Source organism: Crinia signifera, chromosome 1 (genome assembly GCF_055691185.1).
Source record: "Crinia signifera chromosome 1, ASM5569118v1, whole genome shotgun sequence".
In the NCBI taxonomy this organism is placed as follows: Eukaryota; Metazoa; Chordata; class Amphibia; order Anura; family Myobatrachidae; genus Crinia; species Crinia signifera.
The window spans coordinates 320,972,636-320,990,696 of record NC_139217.1 but is presented as its reverse complement, the minus strand read 5'-3'; the positions used below and the strand labels follow the sequence as shown (position 1 = coordinate 320,990,696).

Genomic DNA, 18,061 nt, shown 5'->3' with positions numbered 1-18,061 from the left:
TAAAGGGGCCCAAACTGGCTTGTTGCCTAAGGCCCCATTGGATCCAGCTTTGGTCTGAGATAAAGACATGAAGTGCTAGATTCCTTAAGCTGTGGCTTTTGCAGAGCTCAGCATTTTGTCCCTCAGAAATTTAAAATGGCAATGATATTGCCTGCAAAAAACTCCTGGATTTGCAATTAATATTCTTGCCATTTTAAATTTCCCAGTCAAAGCTGCTTTCGTAAATCTATCACTGAAGGTTAATAGGTGAATGCACATGGTTTACAATATCAGAAAGCAACATAAGAGAACAGGTTTGTATCCTCTACATGCACATTGATATCTTTTATTCATGAAAATGAAAAGAAAAAAGTTATTTTTTGATACCATAAGCATTTAGTGTCTGTAGATGGACATACATAACATACAAATAACTAGTTGTAGTTATTACTAGTTGTATTAAATGAAATACCTTCAATGCAAATATGAAAAAGATTATTTTTACTTGACTAAAGTCAACAGAGATATAAATATAATTTGTATTGAACAGTACAGTAACAACATACAGTTAGTTATGCAGGAAAGAGTATAAAACGTAACTGATTGGAACATGCATTATATTTCCTGAGCTACTTCAGAAAAAGTTGAAATTCATGCTTTAAATATAGATGTACAATGTCTTGAATTATCCACTCAGTTATCATAATTTAAGTGCCATAGGGACTGTAAAAAAATACACAGTGTTTGTTTTTCAGATTCAAATAAAGTTATTTTATATTTCCATTATGAAACGAAGACTCACTCTTGTCATCCTTAATTTGTAAATGAGTTTGTATAAATCCCTTATGTTTGGGTGAATTGCTGCTACTGCTGGATTTGCTCCTGCTCTGATCAGGCGTTGGCTGAATTGGTAGAGACCTTGAGGCACTGGACTTGGCCAAGCAGCCACACACAAGGCGGAAGAACGCCCGGCGCATCTCCTTGCTGGCCAGAGTGTAGATGAGAGGATTCAAAGCTGAGTTAAGAACAGCCAGAGCAATAAACCATTGTGCTTTATATAATATCATGCACTCATTTACTTTGCAAGCAACATCAATCAGGAGAAGAATAAAGACAGGGGACCAACAGGCAATGAAAACCCCAACAACAATGACGACTGTCCTGAGCAGTGCCATTGACCTCTCAGAATTGCTGTGGTTTGTGACTCTTTTGCTGCTGGACTTCACTAAAGTATAGATCCGTGCGTATAGGATGACTATTGCAATCAAAATGACTATGAAGATGCTGATGCAAAATCCGACATACTTTTTTGAGTACAACGGTAACACAGTGGAACAGTCATCCAAGTTGTGAAGGCAGTTCCAGCCAAGGATCGGCAAGGCACCTAAAGAGAAAGAAATAAGCCAACATGTTCCGATAAGCAGAAATACACGATATTTCTTGTTGGCATCATAAGGCCTCATTTTTATCATTGTCAAATGTCTTTCAATAGCAATGGCCAACAAGCTGAATGTCGATGCACCAAGGGCAACAAACATACTGCCCTCCCTGACAAACCACGCAGTCAATGAGATATTGCAGGTATTAGCTCCAGACATAAGGATATTTACTATATAAGCTATGCCAGCTAACAAGTCACAAAGTGCAAGGTTGCCAATAAAGAAGTACATCCTATTGTGAAACCGGTTATTTTTCCATATAGCAATCAGAACCATCAGGTTTTCCAGCACTATAAAGCTGCATATGATAAGGAACAGTACAGTAGTGTTGTCCATCTGGTTGCCATTGCATTTCAGGGATTTCCCAGTGTAGTTGTAGTGAAGTTTTATTGTGCTGTCACATTTCTGATTTTCTTGGATGATCAGTCTTGTTGAAGTTAATGAGCCTGCAGCCATGTTTTCGAAAAGAAATAGAGAATGTGGGGCCTTCTTCAGTGTAGTTTATACGCAATCCACAAGAGGGCGCTGTATCCACATCTTCTGATACTTCTCTTTGGTTTGCAGAGATGGTTGAAGTGTGTCTTGCATCTTGTATTCCAGAGTAAAATAACAGAAAATCCCTGTAAGATAAAATAAATCATAGAAAAAAGTTAATTGTTAAGCTTTAAAAAGTATGGACGTATTCTGTTGCTAAATTCTGTATAACTAAATAACAATGTGGGTGGCTCAGTGGTCGGCAAGTGCTGGGGTCACAGACAGACTTCATCCAGACCAGAACACTCTGGACTGATTTGTTTCTGGTGTTCTGCTTTAGGACAGCAGTCCCCAAACATGGTGCTAATATAGGCGTATTTCTTTAAAAAACAAATAAAATAATTAATACTCCTTTATTCAATCATTAAACCAGCATATGCCTCCATCAGTAAATAATCACCCTGCATTCATTAACTCCTCAACGTCTAATCATTAACCTCTCATTCTCTGGTCGATCAATCACATTCATCTGCCGACACCCTCCATCACCACATTCAGTTCCCCTCTGAGTACATCCATGCACCACTGCTGTTTGATCAGAAAGGAACTGATCACTACACTGTAAAATTGGCAGTGCTTACAGTAGGTCGACACCTGAAATAGGCCGATATGCCTAAGGTCGACATGGATAGAAGGTCGATACAAGCATTATGTCGACAATGGCTAGGTCGACAGTCAAAATGTCGACATGGGTTTTTCACTTTTTTTTAGCCGACCTGTGCCGACAGGCGGTACTTCATGCCCTACCATCCGCTAGGGCACAGAGGGAGAAGAGAATAGTGTGCCCAAAGCATGGCAAGCACAGCGATAGGGTTTTTATATCGACCATTTTGACATTTGGTACGACAAAGAGTGAAAAAGCCATATCGACCTTTTGACTGTCATTGTCAACCTAGTCATTGTTGACCTAGTGCTTTTGTCGAGCCATCCATGTCGAGTCGACCTAAGGCATGTTGACACATACCCTGCTGGACAGTGCAAGCAGAACCTGTCAGGCATTTATTATCACACAATTTTATGAAGTTATAAAGCTAGAAAGATGTGGCTGTATTTCTCATTTTAACTTTTAGTTTTAACTACTTACTACTTTTTTTTTATACTAACCATGATGTAAGTCATCTAACAACATTTGGGGCTAGATGACTTGTGAACACGATAAGACTATATTCAGGTGACTACAGGTACAGGAGCTAAAGTATAAAATGTTTCTAGAATAAGACTAATACCCCTTTCACACTGCAGCTCTTAAACGGTAAATTTACATTTTTTTTTGCCTTTTAAAACGGGTAGAGCTACAGTGTGAAAGCTCCAGGGTGCTTTAACCGTTTTTTAGGCAGTGTGAATGGCTCTATTTCTATGGCTTGAAACGTGTTCTTTGGGGGTTAAACGTGTGGATTGTGAATGGTACTTAAATGCTATTTAAAACGGTTTTCACCTGCAATGTGAAAGGGGTTTATGCTACTTTCAGACCTCAAAACTGGCTTTGACCAGGTATTTTAAAATGTTTCTAAAAAACGGTCTGCCAGCTAAAACCCCTTTCACACCGGTATTTCAGTGCAGTTTTTGTCCTTAAACGGTAATTTAATGCAGTTTTTGTCCCTTCACAACACTGAACCAGTTTAAACCCTTAAAACGGTAAAAAAAACTACAAAATACTGGGTAAAAATTGCGGTCTGAAAGGGGCATAAGTGGCTCAGACCCATTATAAATACCGTTTCGAAATTCCAGGTCTTAAATGTTTAGGCAATGTGAAAGCAGCATAAAGTGACACTATCAGGTAAATAAACAGTGCCATTATTTTTTGGTTATGCTGAATAAATTCACAATGGCATCCACCAATCTCTAGGAAGTTGGGGGAAGATTGCGCAGAATTGATGACAGAACAAGGATTGATAAAAAAGTAGCAATACTAGTTTAATTAAACATACATGATAATAAAATTGTGCAATTGCAAGGGGGAGGGGTTAAAAATGCAAACAAATGAATAATGAAAAAGCTGCGTCCAGTACTGGATGTTATCACCTTATTCTCTGGCAAGTGGAGAGGGAGAATGTGGACAATATGATAGTCCTCCTAGACACTGGGACATGGAATCCTTTTGTAGAGTGTCCTCCAAATAAGAACTGAGATGGTATGAGTCCTTGTTTTGGATTCTCTGTTGTATAGGGTTTCACTTTGAACCATAGGAGAGTACCTTAGATAGGTGGCGTTCCTTCAAAGGTGGGTACTCCAATGAAATTGGTGGGTGGATAAGTGTCCCGGTCTGGTTCTCCTCTATAGTCAAAATGGTGCAGTTTTCTTTTGCCAAGGTGATTTCTGGATAGGCAGCAGGATAGGGGGGGGGGGGGGGTGGCTGGGTAGCCTTGCCAACGCGTTTCACTGCTTAGGAGCAGCTTTTTCAAGGAAATCCTTATTTGGAGGACACTCTACAAAAGGATTCCATGTCCCAGTGTCTAGGAGGACTATCATATTGTCCACATTCTCCCTCTCCACTTGCCAGAGAATAAGGTGATAACATCCAGTACTGGACGCAGCTTTTTCATTATTCATTTGTTTGCATTTTTAACCCCTCCCCCTTGCAATTGCACAATTTTATTATCATGTATGTTTAATTAAACTAGTATTGCTACTTTTTTATCAATCCTTGTTCTGTCATCAATTCTGCGCAATCTTCCCCCAACTTCCTTGTTATTTGTAGGGACTGACAATCCCTTATTTTGATTGCTGCAGGCCTTAACCGCCCATACAGGCGCCCCAAACAGACACTTAGGTGTCTGTTCTATCTTATCCACCAATCTCGCCAACTTTCCAGCCCCTCCAGGATTCATTTAAATTATTTTTAATAGATCATGTGAAACTTTCCAATCATGTTTAACTGTATTCTATTCTGCTCTAGAACGCTGTTTATATGAGACCAGGGATTTTTTTTTTGGGGGGGGGTTTACAAAATCACTCTAATATAGTGTAGCTTTACATGATTCAAAAACAAGATAATTTAAGTGTTCAAGTGATAATTTCACAAAGTACAATAGCTTTAAAATGAGGGTGTGTGTGCCTTGATTGCATATGAATTGTATTTTGTGCATGTATAGATTTAGTTACAGTAAACTCTCCTGTGTTCTATTTACTTCAATGCGTTGTGAAGAATGTTAACTAGCAGCCATTATGTTCCACTAACTTGCCTACAGACTTATAAATTCAAGTGTTAATTCTTCTTTGTGTTGATCTGTAAAAGAGAAAAGGTGCGCTATTGTAGTCTCTTGCAGCTCATTCACAAAAGCACATGATTGCCACCAACCTATTTCTAAAAACATTGTTAACCCTTTATTATACAGTTCTTCTGAATATGGACACACACAGACTGCCACTCTCAGCCACTTAAATCTTTAATATATCAAATCTGGCATAGGTGTATCAATTATGGGTGCAGTGTGCGCAGTAAACGTGGGCCCTCTCCAGAATCCTGCGGTGGCACAATCGCTGTAGCAGAAATCACTCTGGAGGCCATTTTCCCGGTGATTCGCAGATGTGCAGTATAAATTTGTCACCTGCATGTTAGAAGATTAGCCACATAGTACAGAAAGGAGGGGGGACCAAGGGCCCCTTTCTCTCTTAAACCTCCCCTGATATCTGACCAGGGCTTCCTCAATGGAAACTATTTCAAACTTAATATCGTAAATTGTACTTATTATAATATAATTACTTATTATATTATTTTGCTGATTATAATGAGAGTATTATACATCATTATTAAGAGGAAAGTGGTAACTTGATATTTATTAATCACCATATTTATCATCTTACATTTTATTATATGGATAATATCTTTAAAAGTTTCAAATGTAAGCTGAATATATTTGTTACACATATGGTGAGTGTAATAAGTATTACATGACTGGTTGTAGACTGTTTCCCATATACCAGCCGGAAGTAATACCCCTTTTATACCAAAACGCTGAGTCGCACCCGGCTTTTTGGACCCATCTTCGAGCTGGGTGCGACCCGGCATTTGGTCTCTTTTACACCAGTGCTCCGTCCCCCACTCGGTGAGCCGCACACAGGCATCCATTCACCTCCTCCGCTGCTGTCTGCAGAGTACAGCAGACAGCAGCGGAGGCTGTGTGTGCCCCCCGTCTAACCTGCGGACGCTGCGGTCCGCAGGTTGTACGCCCCCCATTGATGGAAACGAGAACCAGGTCGGACGACCCGACGTACCCGTTTACACCGCCCTGTACCCAGGTCCTGGATAGAAGTCCTGTGTAAAGGGACACGGCGTGACCCATTTACAACGCCGCTAACCCGGGTCTGACCCGCTGATGTAAAAGGGGTATTATTAGGCCTCATTTATAAAGCACAAACTCAGTGCAAACCCCTATGTTACTGCATTGCTAGGTACACTTTGTCCAAAGTACACAAATTGCCACATGCAATAATGTACAGCCACATCAATATCTACTGACATGGCCAGTTCATGTTATACATTATACTAGAAGAAGGAAGGCGGTGGTATCACAGTGATGGGATACGAGGGGGTGCCGGATGATTCACTGACATTTGGGATTCCGACAGTTGTTTCTCCAAAATCGAAATCCTGACTGTCAGGAGTCCAACCGTCGGAATCCCGACTTACACAGGCTATTTTCCCTCATGGGGATCCACGAATGCTGTAAGAGATCCTCAAAATATCCGCAAAAAATGCCAGTGCCGCTCTCTTTTGGGTTGAAATATTCAACTAAAATTCAATGAATTGACTTGTCCGCATTTGTATTTATTTATACTAAAAGAACAGTCGCTGTGAGCGGCGCTGGCATTTAGCGGATATTTTGAGGATCTCTCACAGCAACGCTGGCACTCAAAGGGTTAATATAATGCGGTAGTTATTATTCAAATAAAGTTGACTTTATGAATACAAATTTAAGGATGGAAAACACATTTAAGAATATTAATGTGATGAATAATTATCTTATTCAGAATACTTCGTATATACATAGTCATTGGTAGCCGTAAAACCTGACCTATTAGGTTTATTTGAGGACAGGTTCAAGAAACATTGCAAAGATTAAAGTATATTTTACCATTAAAAGTATACGTGAGAGACACACTGAGCCTGGACAGAGCTGAATGAAATTCTAAAATATAAACCAAATGTGCTACTTTCTGTTCATTCTCAATGTGCAGACAAGCAAGACTGTCTTAATGGGCCCTTGAGATAATGTGTTTATTGATAGAGAACCCTAACATGACCCACAGATTCCTATAGCTCTGAGACTTTTCTCAAGGAACCTATCCTATTTCATAGTGAATTCCCCTGGTGGACTTGTTAGAACTATTTCCTCTGGAGCAAATTCCAGTCTAACCATTCTTACAGACACCAGCATTTTATATTACCAGCCTAATCCTTCACTTAAACCCTATATATCTTCCTATTCATTACATGTTTGAAAATACACGAGTGTATGCCTTTAAATAGCTGATATGATTATTATAATGTAATTGTGTACAATTATTACTAAAATTGAATCCAATGATTGGCATTATTTGCATCTGAAAGTAAACTAAAATAAACTACATCTGAATAAACAATTTGGTATTCACCAATATATAAAATGCTACAGAATATGTGGGTGCTATATAGATAAAGTATTTAATAATAAATACATTCACTGCCATGTATGCATATTATGTGAATTATTTATTAAGCAGGGGCCTCAAACATGTGGCCTGTAGGGTGCTGCATTTGCAGTGATAGGGTTACACTGTGGTGTGCCCTTTATGGCACTGGGCACCTCTATGAGAAAATAACTGCATCCATGGTTATCATTCCAGTGTCCATTCTTGGTCTCTGCAGTAAATGCGATGTCATGTCATGGTATCAGTATAGAGAAAACTGAGGAGGTGCAGCTCAGCCAGAAACAGTGAGGAAGACAAACAGAAGAAGAAAGTAAGCCAAAAGACTGGGGTGGTACATTATGTATAAAATGTTTATGAGCTGGAGCAAAAAATATAAGCAACACCATTAAATACAGTTTTTTTGTGGCCCTCACAGCTCTAGAAATTGAGACTTCTGGACTAAAATGAAAACATATTTCTTGGTGCATGTCTCATTCAGTTCATCCTGTCGCACCAATTGTGAGTTTGTCTATTGAATGTAGCTCGATGTGCTATCTTTATGTTTTGTAGTTCATTTCTGAACATAACGGTACCAAATATTCCCGATTTATGAAGTTAAAATATTGGGAGGTATGCACTCGGGTTTCTTAACCTCTTTATAATCTCAGACCCTTTATATTGGCTGTTGAGCAGATAATCTTTTATCATGCCACTCCACTTTTGGGTCCATTAACTAGGGACCTTACCAGCAGCAGGCTTGTTCAGGAAAAGAGGTGTGGCCTTGGATATGAGGGATGTGACTTCACACATAGAGGACGTGGTCATGTCCCCTTTATCATTGCTGTGGGGCAAGTGCAGTGCCAGCCCTGTGAGCTGCAGGCATGCCCCCTGTCCCTTTTCCCCGGTGAATAGATGCTGTGCTAAGCAGAGCAGCGACTGACATGGGGTACTCCCAACTACCCCCACCACCACCACCCACGGGACAATGTTGTACCCCAGTTATAATTAGATTTATGCTAAAACCCTGCAAACGTTATATTTGAAAATTCTTATATCTGGCTTTCTTTCTATGCATGTTTTACTTTACTGTCTCACAAGTGTTTGATCTATTATCAAGAATACATGGGAATTCTAGATCTGGGATTTCTGGACTTTCCAGCATTGTTATTTGTGACCGACCATTGCTGAGCACTTCTCAAATCTATTTATGGTACTTTGAGGGATAAACACCAACATAAGATCTTTCTGCATCCATTTAATTACCATTATGTATGAGAGAAGTGATGGGTCACCTGATACACCTAATGGGTCACAATAACTTTTGATAGGGCCGCATTGCCAGCACATTACAACATTATTACAGTGTCCCTGAATGTCAAAGAGGATCCCTGTAATAAAGGTGATATCCATGAAGAATTTATCAATTTCCGAGAAGCCAGGCTGGTTCACAAGACAGGGATGACATCACTGCTCTCTGCCCACTGAGGACAATACACTGGAGAGAAAAATAAGGTGGATGCGTGCTACAAGAAAATGACCACGGCTTTCCAGGGCATTTAGAGGCAAATTTATCAACAACTGATATTCCTATTATCACAAATAGTTACAAATTATTATTATTATCAGTTGCATACCCTCCAACATGACCCATTCTATTAGGTGCAAAATGCTCTGTTCCTGGACTTCCCTGCCAGTGGCAGTTACAGAGGTGGGGCTCCAGCACAGTCCAATATTCAAAGAGGGGGGTCACATCAACTGCCAGTGAGTCCAGGACAGTGATGTTTGGGGTGGCATTAGGTGTGACTCCCCTCTTTGAATATTGGACTGTGCTGGAGTCCCACCTCTGCAACTACCACTGGCAGGGAAGTCCAGAAACAGAGCATTTTGTACCTAATGGAATAGGCCATGTTGGAGGATATGCACTTGTTACGAATTACTGGCTGGTGTTCCAGCCAATTAGCTCTCAGCTGTCATGTGTTTTTGAAAAATGACAGATAGCAGTTTATTGGTTTAAGTACCATCGTAACGAGTAATAATAAGAATAATAGTTGCAGATAAATCTGCCCCTTGATGGCTAAAAACATGTAATGACTTACATGAACTTGGTGGATTGAAGAGAGTTAAGGTGCCTTTTTGCTCAGTTTGTATGCACAGCGAGGGTGCCGGACGGCTCCCCGACAGTCGGGATTCCAACAGTCAATACTCCGACGCCGGATTCCCGAATGCTCCCTCGTGGGGGTCCACGACCCCCATAGGGGCTTCATTGCGCTCACCCCGCTGTGCAGTCGGGATTCCGACGTCTGAGTAATGACTGTCAGAATCCCGACTGTCGGTGATTCATCCCACACCCGCACAGCGATGATGGGGAAAATCGATGTGCTGAAAATCGCCCAGTACATACACACTGAGCGATTTTCACCTGTCCATGCGATTTTAGCGGGCGGGTGGGCGGCTTTTCATAGCAGGGCGCTGACCACCACCACGTATATATCTGTTGGTAATACCAGCAGATGAGCCAATTTCCAGTTGGACATAGCTTGATGTTGTGACACACCTCTCTGGGGGCCAGATGCACTAAGCTTCAAAAGTGATAAAATAGAGAGTGATAAACAACCAACCAATCAGCTCCTGCCTGACATTTTTCAAACACAGTCTGTGACATGACAGGTACGAGTTGATTGGCTGGCTGTTTATCACTCTCCAATTTATCACTTTTGAAGCTTAGTGCATCTGGCCCTGACAGAGAAGTACACTCTGTCTTCAGTACAGCATACATAGGTATTGCTCTCACAGGCTCCCTGATATGCTCTTTCAGAAGGAAATGTATTCCTTCACACAAAACATATCTCTCTCAAACCTGCCAGCTTGCATACAAGTCCGATGTCATGGGTTTGTGTGTTAACCGAATGGTTCTTGAGGGTTGAATGTCCCCAAGCTGAGGACAGCGCAGAGCAACATTTTTCAAAGAAAGGGGCACGTTGCCCCTATTTCATAAGTGTGGCCAGCAAAGGGTCTGCTCTTTCCGAGGCAGACTACTTGGCCCTGGCTAAGTAGTTCCAGCGGTCATTCTGAGTAGGCTGAGGCTTAATATGATGGCCGAGGGCTTCTGTGGGGGTCCAATGCTGTGTACAGTATGTGGACACAGCACTCGTATCTGCAGTGATGTCAAGTGGCATCTGTTGTTGCCAGATGCCTCCTGCAGCTGTGTAATACCTCCCTGCGGCTGTGCAATACAGTACAATCAAGAATCAGGCTTAAAGAACCCAGAACATGAAGACAGCAAGTAAAAGCTGTACCGGTTTCTTACCATTGGGTTAATATTCTTTCTTTTCACCTGTCACAATGACAGATCCTCTAAACTTAACAAATGTAGAGAAATGAATAATTACTTACTCTACAAATTTCCTTATCTACAGCCATATGATATTTTATCCGTTTAATTCTAAAACTTAAATGAAATGACTTAATGCTCATGTGTAACTAATGTTTTTACCCCACAGTTACTGTGCTAATGTTATCATAAGGATGCCAAGAACAGTGCTGGGAAAGATAGAGCCCAGTGTGCGATGTCTTTCATTGTAGTGTAGCCATGTTGTATGGTTATTTGAAACCGGGAAAAACCTTAGTCCCAAGCATGTAGAATAGTAAAGCCAATTCCAGCCAATATAACAACACAATAAGAAAGAATTAGGGAATATTTTCTCTTTAAAGCTATTTTAATCTACTGAGCCATATCAAGTATCCTATGAATATATTGAATGTTTCTGTATATCCTAAACTACCCTACAGTCAATGAAGAGATAAACTGTCTGACCAGTTGAAACTTAAAGTCTACATTGTAAATAATATCAGGTATACAACAAGTCTGTTCTTAGAAAATGTCATTCTGCAGGTTTGGAGCAGATCTTTTTTCATGTCCTTCTCACTTTACTGTAATATAGTCAACCTATATTCTTGCAGGGTGAGTACATATTATATACATCATTGTTGGATAATGACAGATGGCCTCTACAGTAGGTATGGTTCATTATTGGATTATATGTACCAGCATATAGCTTATCAAACACCTATTTGCCACTGCCTATGCCAGAAAGCTGTAATGGTACGATATGCTCTCGGAGAATCACCAGTCATGAGTGTATATGCATAGCACTGCCACCAGAACTGGTTTCCAATTACCGACATTTCAATACCAACTATGAACAAAAGAGATGAAATATATTCAAACTGCAGGTCTTGTTACAGTACCCTTTAGCAATGTTGGTGGATGTTTGTACATGCAGGTTCAGTGAATCACTCATACTGTTTAAAAATAACATTTTTAAAACTGTCCCATAAAATATTTCTCTCGTTCAACAGTGTTCCCAGTCCTACCCCAATTACAATACACTGCAGAATGAATGAACTGTCGTCACCTCCGCTCTGATCCTTCTGAATGCACTGCGTAATGACATTCCACACAATGGCAATGTAAAAACAGTGTTTAGAAACCGTAGTGCCAGGAATTCACATCTCTGTGAGGCTGCCTTGCCACAAAACTCAGCTGGCATGAAACTGCACCAGCACTTCACCCATCGCCACATAGCCGTACCTTCCTGGGTTATTGAAGAACATGCTTTCAACTAGTTTAGCATTTTTTAACTAGTTAATCTTTGCTTTAATTGGTATATTTGTATGTGATTTGAAAGTATACAGGGAAGTAAACCATGGGTTTAGAATACTTATGTCTTTGCTTGGCATACATATCTATGGGGTCTATTTATCATTCAATATTTGTGGGATATCTACAAATATTAAATATAGTTCCAATATACCGTGGTGGGGATCACAGCAGATATCTCTGATATCTGTTATATCTTTGCTGCAGTCCTTCCATTTCTGACACCAGCAGCCACAGTGCCAATAAGTTTCTGAGTATTAGGACTCCAACAGTTAGGTCGAAATGCATTGGGTCGACACCATTAGGTCAACATGAATGATCGACATGGGTGTAGGTCGACATGTCATTAGGTCGACACAAGGTTGACATGGGTTTTTTTCACTGTTTTTTTACCCAAATGTCGACACAATCTACATGGACACTGAGACGCAGCACCGCGTCCCTTCGCATGGCTCGGCATGCTTCGGGCACGGTGCCTCGCTGCCCTTGGCACACCATATTATTCTCCCACCATGCCCTAGTGGATGGTAGGGCATGAAATACCGCCTCTCGTCACATGTCGGCTCAAAAAACAGTAAAAAAACCCATGTTGACCTTTCGACTGTCGACCTTGCCCATGTCGACATAATGTTTGTGTCAACCTAATGACAGTCGATCTTGCAATACTATTTGCTGAATTCAACCATTACACCAAGAAGCATACTACAAGTAAGCCAAAATATTTTGGTACCCATTTAATTAGGATTGCATATACAATGCCATCTGGGCTGAGTATATTACTGCCCGGGATCACATTGTAATATGCGATTCTATTGTGGGGATTTATGTATGTCCAAAAGGAGCCCATCCCTGCAATGCGCGCAGCCAGGTGCCTGGGGGTCTGCACATGTCGGTAGTCGGTAGTGCGGTCTGTAGCAAATGAGCTACAATGGGATACCGTCATCTCAGAATGGCGGTAGCCCAGGGACCCGATGCGATGCTGCACGGTAATGATACATCAGGAAATCCATGGGCGATGCAGCTGCCGGCAGAGCAGGGGGATCGCAGCACGTATCGGAGATTCCTGCTGCGGTCCCTAGTGATACAAATTTGCGGCTAACCTCCGAAAACACCCGAATTAGCCACAAATATTAAATGCTAAATGGGCCCTTTTGTGAGTAATGTAAGTAAGGGAAGTTTTTGTTGATGCACATATGTATTAGTTATATAGTAAATACCATGAATGTGATTGTACATTAGTATATGGTGATTAGGAAACATAGGGGCAGTTGTATTGGTGAAGTGATAAAGTGGCTGTTGATAACGCACCAGCCAACCAGCTCCTAACTGTAATGTTACAGGGTAGGTCTGAAAAATAAAAGTTAAGAGTTCATTGGCTGGTGCTTTATCACTTCTCCATCTTCCCCATAGCTTGCGCATCACATGGTAAAACATCTACAGCTCATCTACATCAAAGCCATTGTTACAAAAACTACAGAGTGTGTATACCAAAATATATACATATTTATACCTTATTACCAGCACAGATAACTGTATTCTGTAATCATTGTATATCATGTAGCTTTATGAGATCAATAACTCCAAAGCCATATGCAAAACATATTATTATGGTTCCCTTTTTCTACAGAAATAAAGTCAGATTGATAGAATACAGTATGACAGATGTCTTACACACCCATTCCATATTACAGCACAGCAGCAATGTAAAGCATCATATTGTATGAATACTGATACAGGAGGCTGGGTCTCTACTGATTTGAGGACTAAAAGGATGTAAATCAGTTTATTTCTTTAACTTACAAGAAAACATTGTAAATAGCTAAATGATCAATAATGCCATTTCCCTGCTATTTCATGTTTGTTTTCAGTGCTACCTAGTGCTTACATTCTACTATTCTGCCATTATAACCACTTTCACTAAACTTTTAGGCACTTTCGAGAACAGCTAACGTGTCCTCTAAGGCAATATATGTGTAGATAGCTTTTCAACACTGTAGTGGTCCCCCAGCACCTACTGATGGATGTAGTTACATTTACCATACCTAATTACACTTACCTAAAGTTTGGGATGTTTTTACCAATTCCAACTACAAAAATGTCCCAGAGCTACTCTTGTCTATTATCCCAGACACACAGGAGATGCAGAAATTCCCCGGAGTAGCGGAGCACAATCCTTCTGCAGACAGGGCAGTATCATATCTCCTCAGACTGCATCCCCAGCCTGGCTGTACCGTAGCTGCAGCATGTGTGAATGGGAGCAGCGCACCGCCTCTCCCTGTGACTCGCTGTGCAGACCCTCCTCCTACTCTGTCATCCTACCACAGTTCATAGCTGCCAGGCACATCAGTCCGGCCACATTGTCATGGTAATTGTACACTGCCACAAGGCACAGATTTGCAAAAGCTAAACAATGATAAAATACGATTTAAAGTTCTATTCTATTTGCAACTGAACTAGTCAGTGATAACACAACAGTACAATTAAAACGTGTTTGCACGTTTCTGCTCCCCAGTGTTAATATTCAGAACTGGATCTCTTTCTTCCAATATTGGCTAATGCAGTAGTAATGTATATAGTTTTATTAGCAAGTCATTGGTACTGTATATAGAATTACTGTATATGACAGTATACTGTGAAAGAAATCTAAAACACCGTAGACTAGGGAGATAGCGATAATATAAAGGGAAAACATTTATCCAAGGGTGTAACTAAAATGGACTAAGTAAAAGCCGTACCCGCACAAAACCCCAGAACGCCGGACTGTCACAGCAGCCCAACTGGACACCCCCAGCAAACGGGGTTCTGTCCGTTTTTTACCCATACCCTAACTACAATAGGTGTATGGGGTGTAGTTGCTATGGGGCCCAGAGCTTAAAGGGGCTCAACTTCTGTGTCATACCTATTTTTCACCATTGAGTGGTACATTGGGGCCCTTACAAACTTTTGCTTTGGGGGCCTACAAACATCTAGTTACACCACTTAGTGCTCTGGCCAATCAGCTCAAGCAGCCCACGAGAGGGGGGGGAGGGGGATGTCACAGTAATGAGCTGGGGGGTGTGTTTACTGGAAGTCACGGTAATGATCCGCCGGGGGGGAGGGGTTGACACATTAATGAGCCGTCTTGGACAGGGGGTGGGTGGGTGGGTGTGTGCTACCGCATGTATCTCGGCGACTCGGCTCCCGGCTTTGGGGGCGGGGGGGGGGGGGCGGGCACGGGCCACTTACCAAGCTTCGGTGACAGGGTGCCTGCCACACTGCTTGCGGCCACGCACCCCAACCGCCACGCACGCTGAAGCCTCTCAGTCCTGGGCCATAGTAACACTGTAATGCTGGGTGACGTCACCCGGAAAGGACCGGTGGCCATATTGACTGTGGGCACTGGGCAGGCAGGAGTTGGTGGCTGTGGCCGCGGGCACTAACCGCTGTGGTAGCGCTGTCCGAGGCACGCGGCCTAGCCAGGGGAAATCGGCGGCCCAGACAGGGAAAAAGCTGCCAAATCAGTACCGGCCCACCGGGAAATGGCTCGGTTTCCCAGTGGGCCAATCCGCCCCATGTCACTTATTTAGATGGTGGGGGGAATGCAGTTGTGTAGGCTTTGTGGTGTCTGAAGAATAATAATGAATTGTTTTGCAAATGGACCCAAGTACTGCGGGTGCCCATTTTTAATGGTGCATATTGCTCACAAATGCTTCAGGTAAAGTGGCTAAACCTGTGCAAATTATTGAGCACTCTGGCAAAATGGCAGTTTGGCTGCTCCAAAACCTAACTTTAGTTTTTTTGATTTGCTCACCATAAGGGTGCACCAGAAGGGTGCAAACAGAAATAATGGGCACCTGCAGTACTTGTGCCCATGGGCAAAACAATGAAATTCCCATCATAGAAGTTATTATGTATCAATGAATTGTCTCTTTTTACTGGTACATTTTATGCCTGTGCTTTTAACATAAAATGTATTTATTGTTAACAGTTATTTATATAGCGCACACAGTGGAGCTTACAATCTATATTCCCTACCACATATACACACAGACATTCTAGGGTTAATATTGTTGGAAGCGAATTAACCTATCTGTATATTTTTAGATTGTGGGAGGAAACCGGAGTACCCGGAGGAAACCCACGCAAGCACGGGGAGAATATACAAACTCCGCGCAGTTAGGGCCATGTGGGAATTGAATCCATGACCTCAGCGCTGTGAGGCAGTAATGCTAACCATTACACCATCCGCCGTGCCCCACATCCAACTCTACATGAACTCCTGTATGATACATATGCTGCTACTTAGAGGGTTTGATATTCAGAATAGATAGTCACAGTGTCAACACTGACAATGTGGATTGCAATATGAGGAACACTGCATGTTAACACGTTAGAAATGTGATTTAAAGGGTTATAACCATACCTCCCAACATGACCCTTTCCAGGAGGGATAGAGGGCGGGATGTAATAAAATACATCGCCGCCTGCCCGCCGCGATGCCAGCACATATGTACTGACATCACGGTGCGGTGATGGAGGACCCCCCCCGCGATACCTGTACTGTGGTGTGCGGGGGGGTCTCCATCATCTCCCTGCCGCCTGCTTCCCCCCTTACGCCGGGGACAGCAAAGCATGCTGTCCCCGGCGCCTCCTCCTCCCCCCTGCAGCTGGAAGGACATCCGGCTGCTTTACTAGGGGGAGGAAGGGCTTACCTTCCGGGTCCAGGAGGACCTGGACCAGGTAAGCCAGAGGGAGGGGGAGAGGGGGGTCGGCGGGTTTGCGGCGGAGGCGTCGGGCGGCGAAAAGAAGCCCATAGGCTTCTATAGGGTATCGCCACCCAAAGTTGGTGATACCCTACAATGCGGTATTGTGCCAGTGGCGTTTTAATACATTGGAAAATGCAGTAAAACGGGGGGTTTTACTGCATTTTCCCCTTAGTACATCCCGTTCAGAATGCTCTGTTTTGAACAAGTTAAGTGATAAGGAAGGTGTTTTACCACAGGTGATGGCAATCATACATTCCAAGAACAGAGCATTGTGTTCCTCCCGAGGAGGGTCGTGTTGGGAGGTACTGTATGATATAACCATGTAGGCAGCAGAACTGTCAACATGACGGTAGTAAAGCATCTTGCTTCAAATTCTAATGCAAACACAGTTAGAATGCATTTATTATTTATTATTTATTTGCAGTTTCTTATATAGCGCAGCAGATTCCGTTGCGCTTTACAATAGTAAACAGTGATAAAACAAACTGGGTAACAACAGACAGACATGGAGGTAGGAGGGCCCTGCTGCAAGCTTACAATCTATAGGGATATAGGAGGGAAACACAAGGACAGGCACCAGTAATAGCATAGCAGTCCCAACAAGTTACAAGTCCAGAAGGGAAGCTATATAATACATAAGTGCCTCAGAGGGTTATGCGTGTAGAACTTAAATATGATAGGCTTGCCTGAAGAGGTGAATTTTCAGGGAACGCTTGAAAGTTTGGAGGCTAGCGGAGAGTCTGATTGTGCATGGAAGGGCATTCCATAGGATGGGAGCAGCCCGATGAAAGTCCTGTAATAGTGAATGGGAGCTAGTGATCCGCTCAGATGAGAGACGCAAATCTTGTGCAGAGCGGAGTGGTCGAGATGGGAGATATTGTGTGATAAGTGCAGAGATATATGCTGGTGCAGTATGGTTAATAGCTTTATATGCAAGTAGAAGTGTTTTATATTGAATACGGTAATATACAGGCAACCAATGGAGGGACTGGCAGAGCGGATCAGCAGACGATGAGCGTCTTGCAAGGAAGATCAGCCTAGCAGCAGCATTTAAAATGGATTGCAGTGGTGAGAGTCTGTTCTTGGGAAGTCCA

The 18,061-nt window shown here is 42.2% G+C and overlaps 1 protein-coding gene across 1 annotated transcript; it reads right to left on the bottom strand.

The window, feature by feature from the left end:
• Positions 1-463: 463 nt before the first annotated feature.
• On the bottom strand, positions 464-14,452 carry S1PR3 (sphingosine-1-phosphate receptor 3). Its single transcript, XM_083187418.1, has 2 exons — positions 14,279-14,452; positions 464-2,038 (listed from the first exon to the last, which is right to left on the bottom strand). Exon 2 carries the CDS (start codon positions 1,872-1,874, stop codon positions 747-749), a length of 1,128 nt encoding a protein of 375 aa, XP_083043544.1. The 5' UTR covers positions 1,875-2,038; positions 14,279-14,452; the 3' UTR covers positions 464-746.
• Between the last annotated feature and the right edge of the window lie 3,609 nt (positions 14,453-18,061).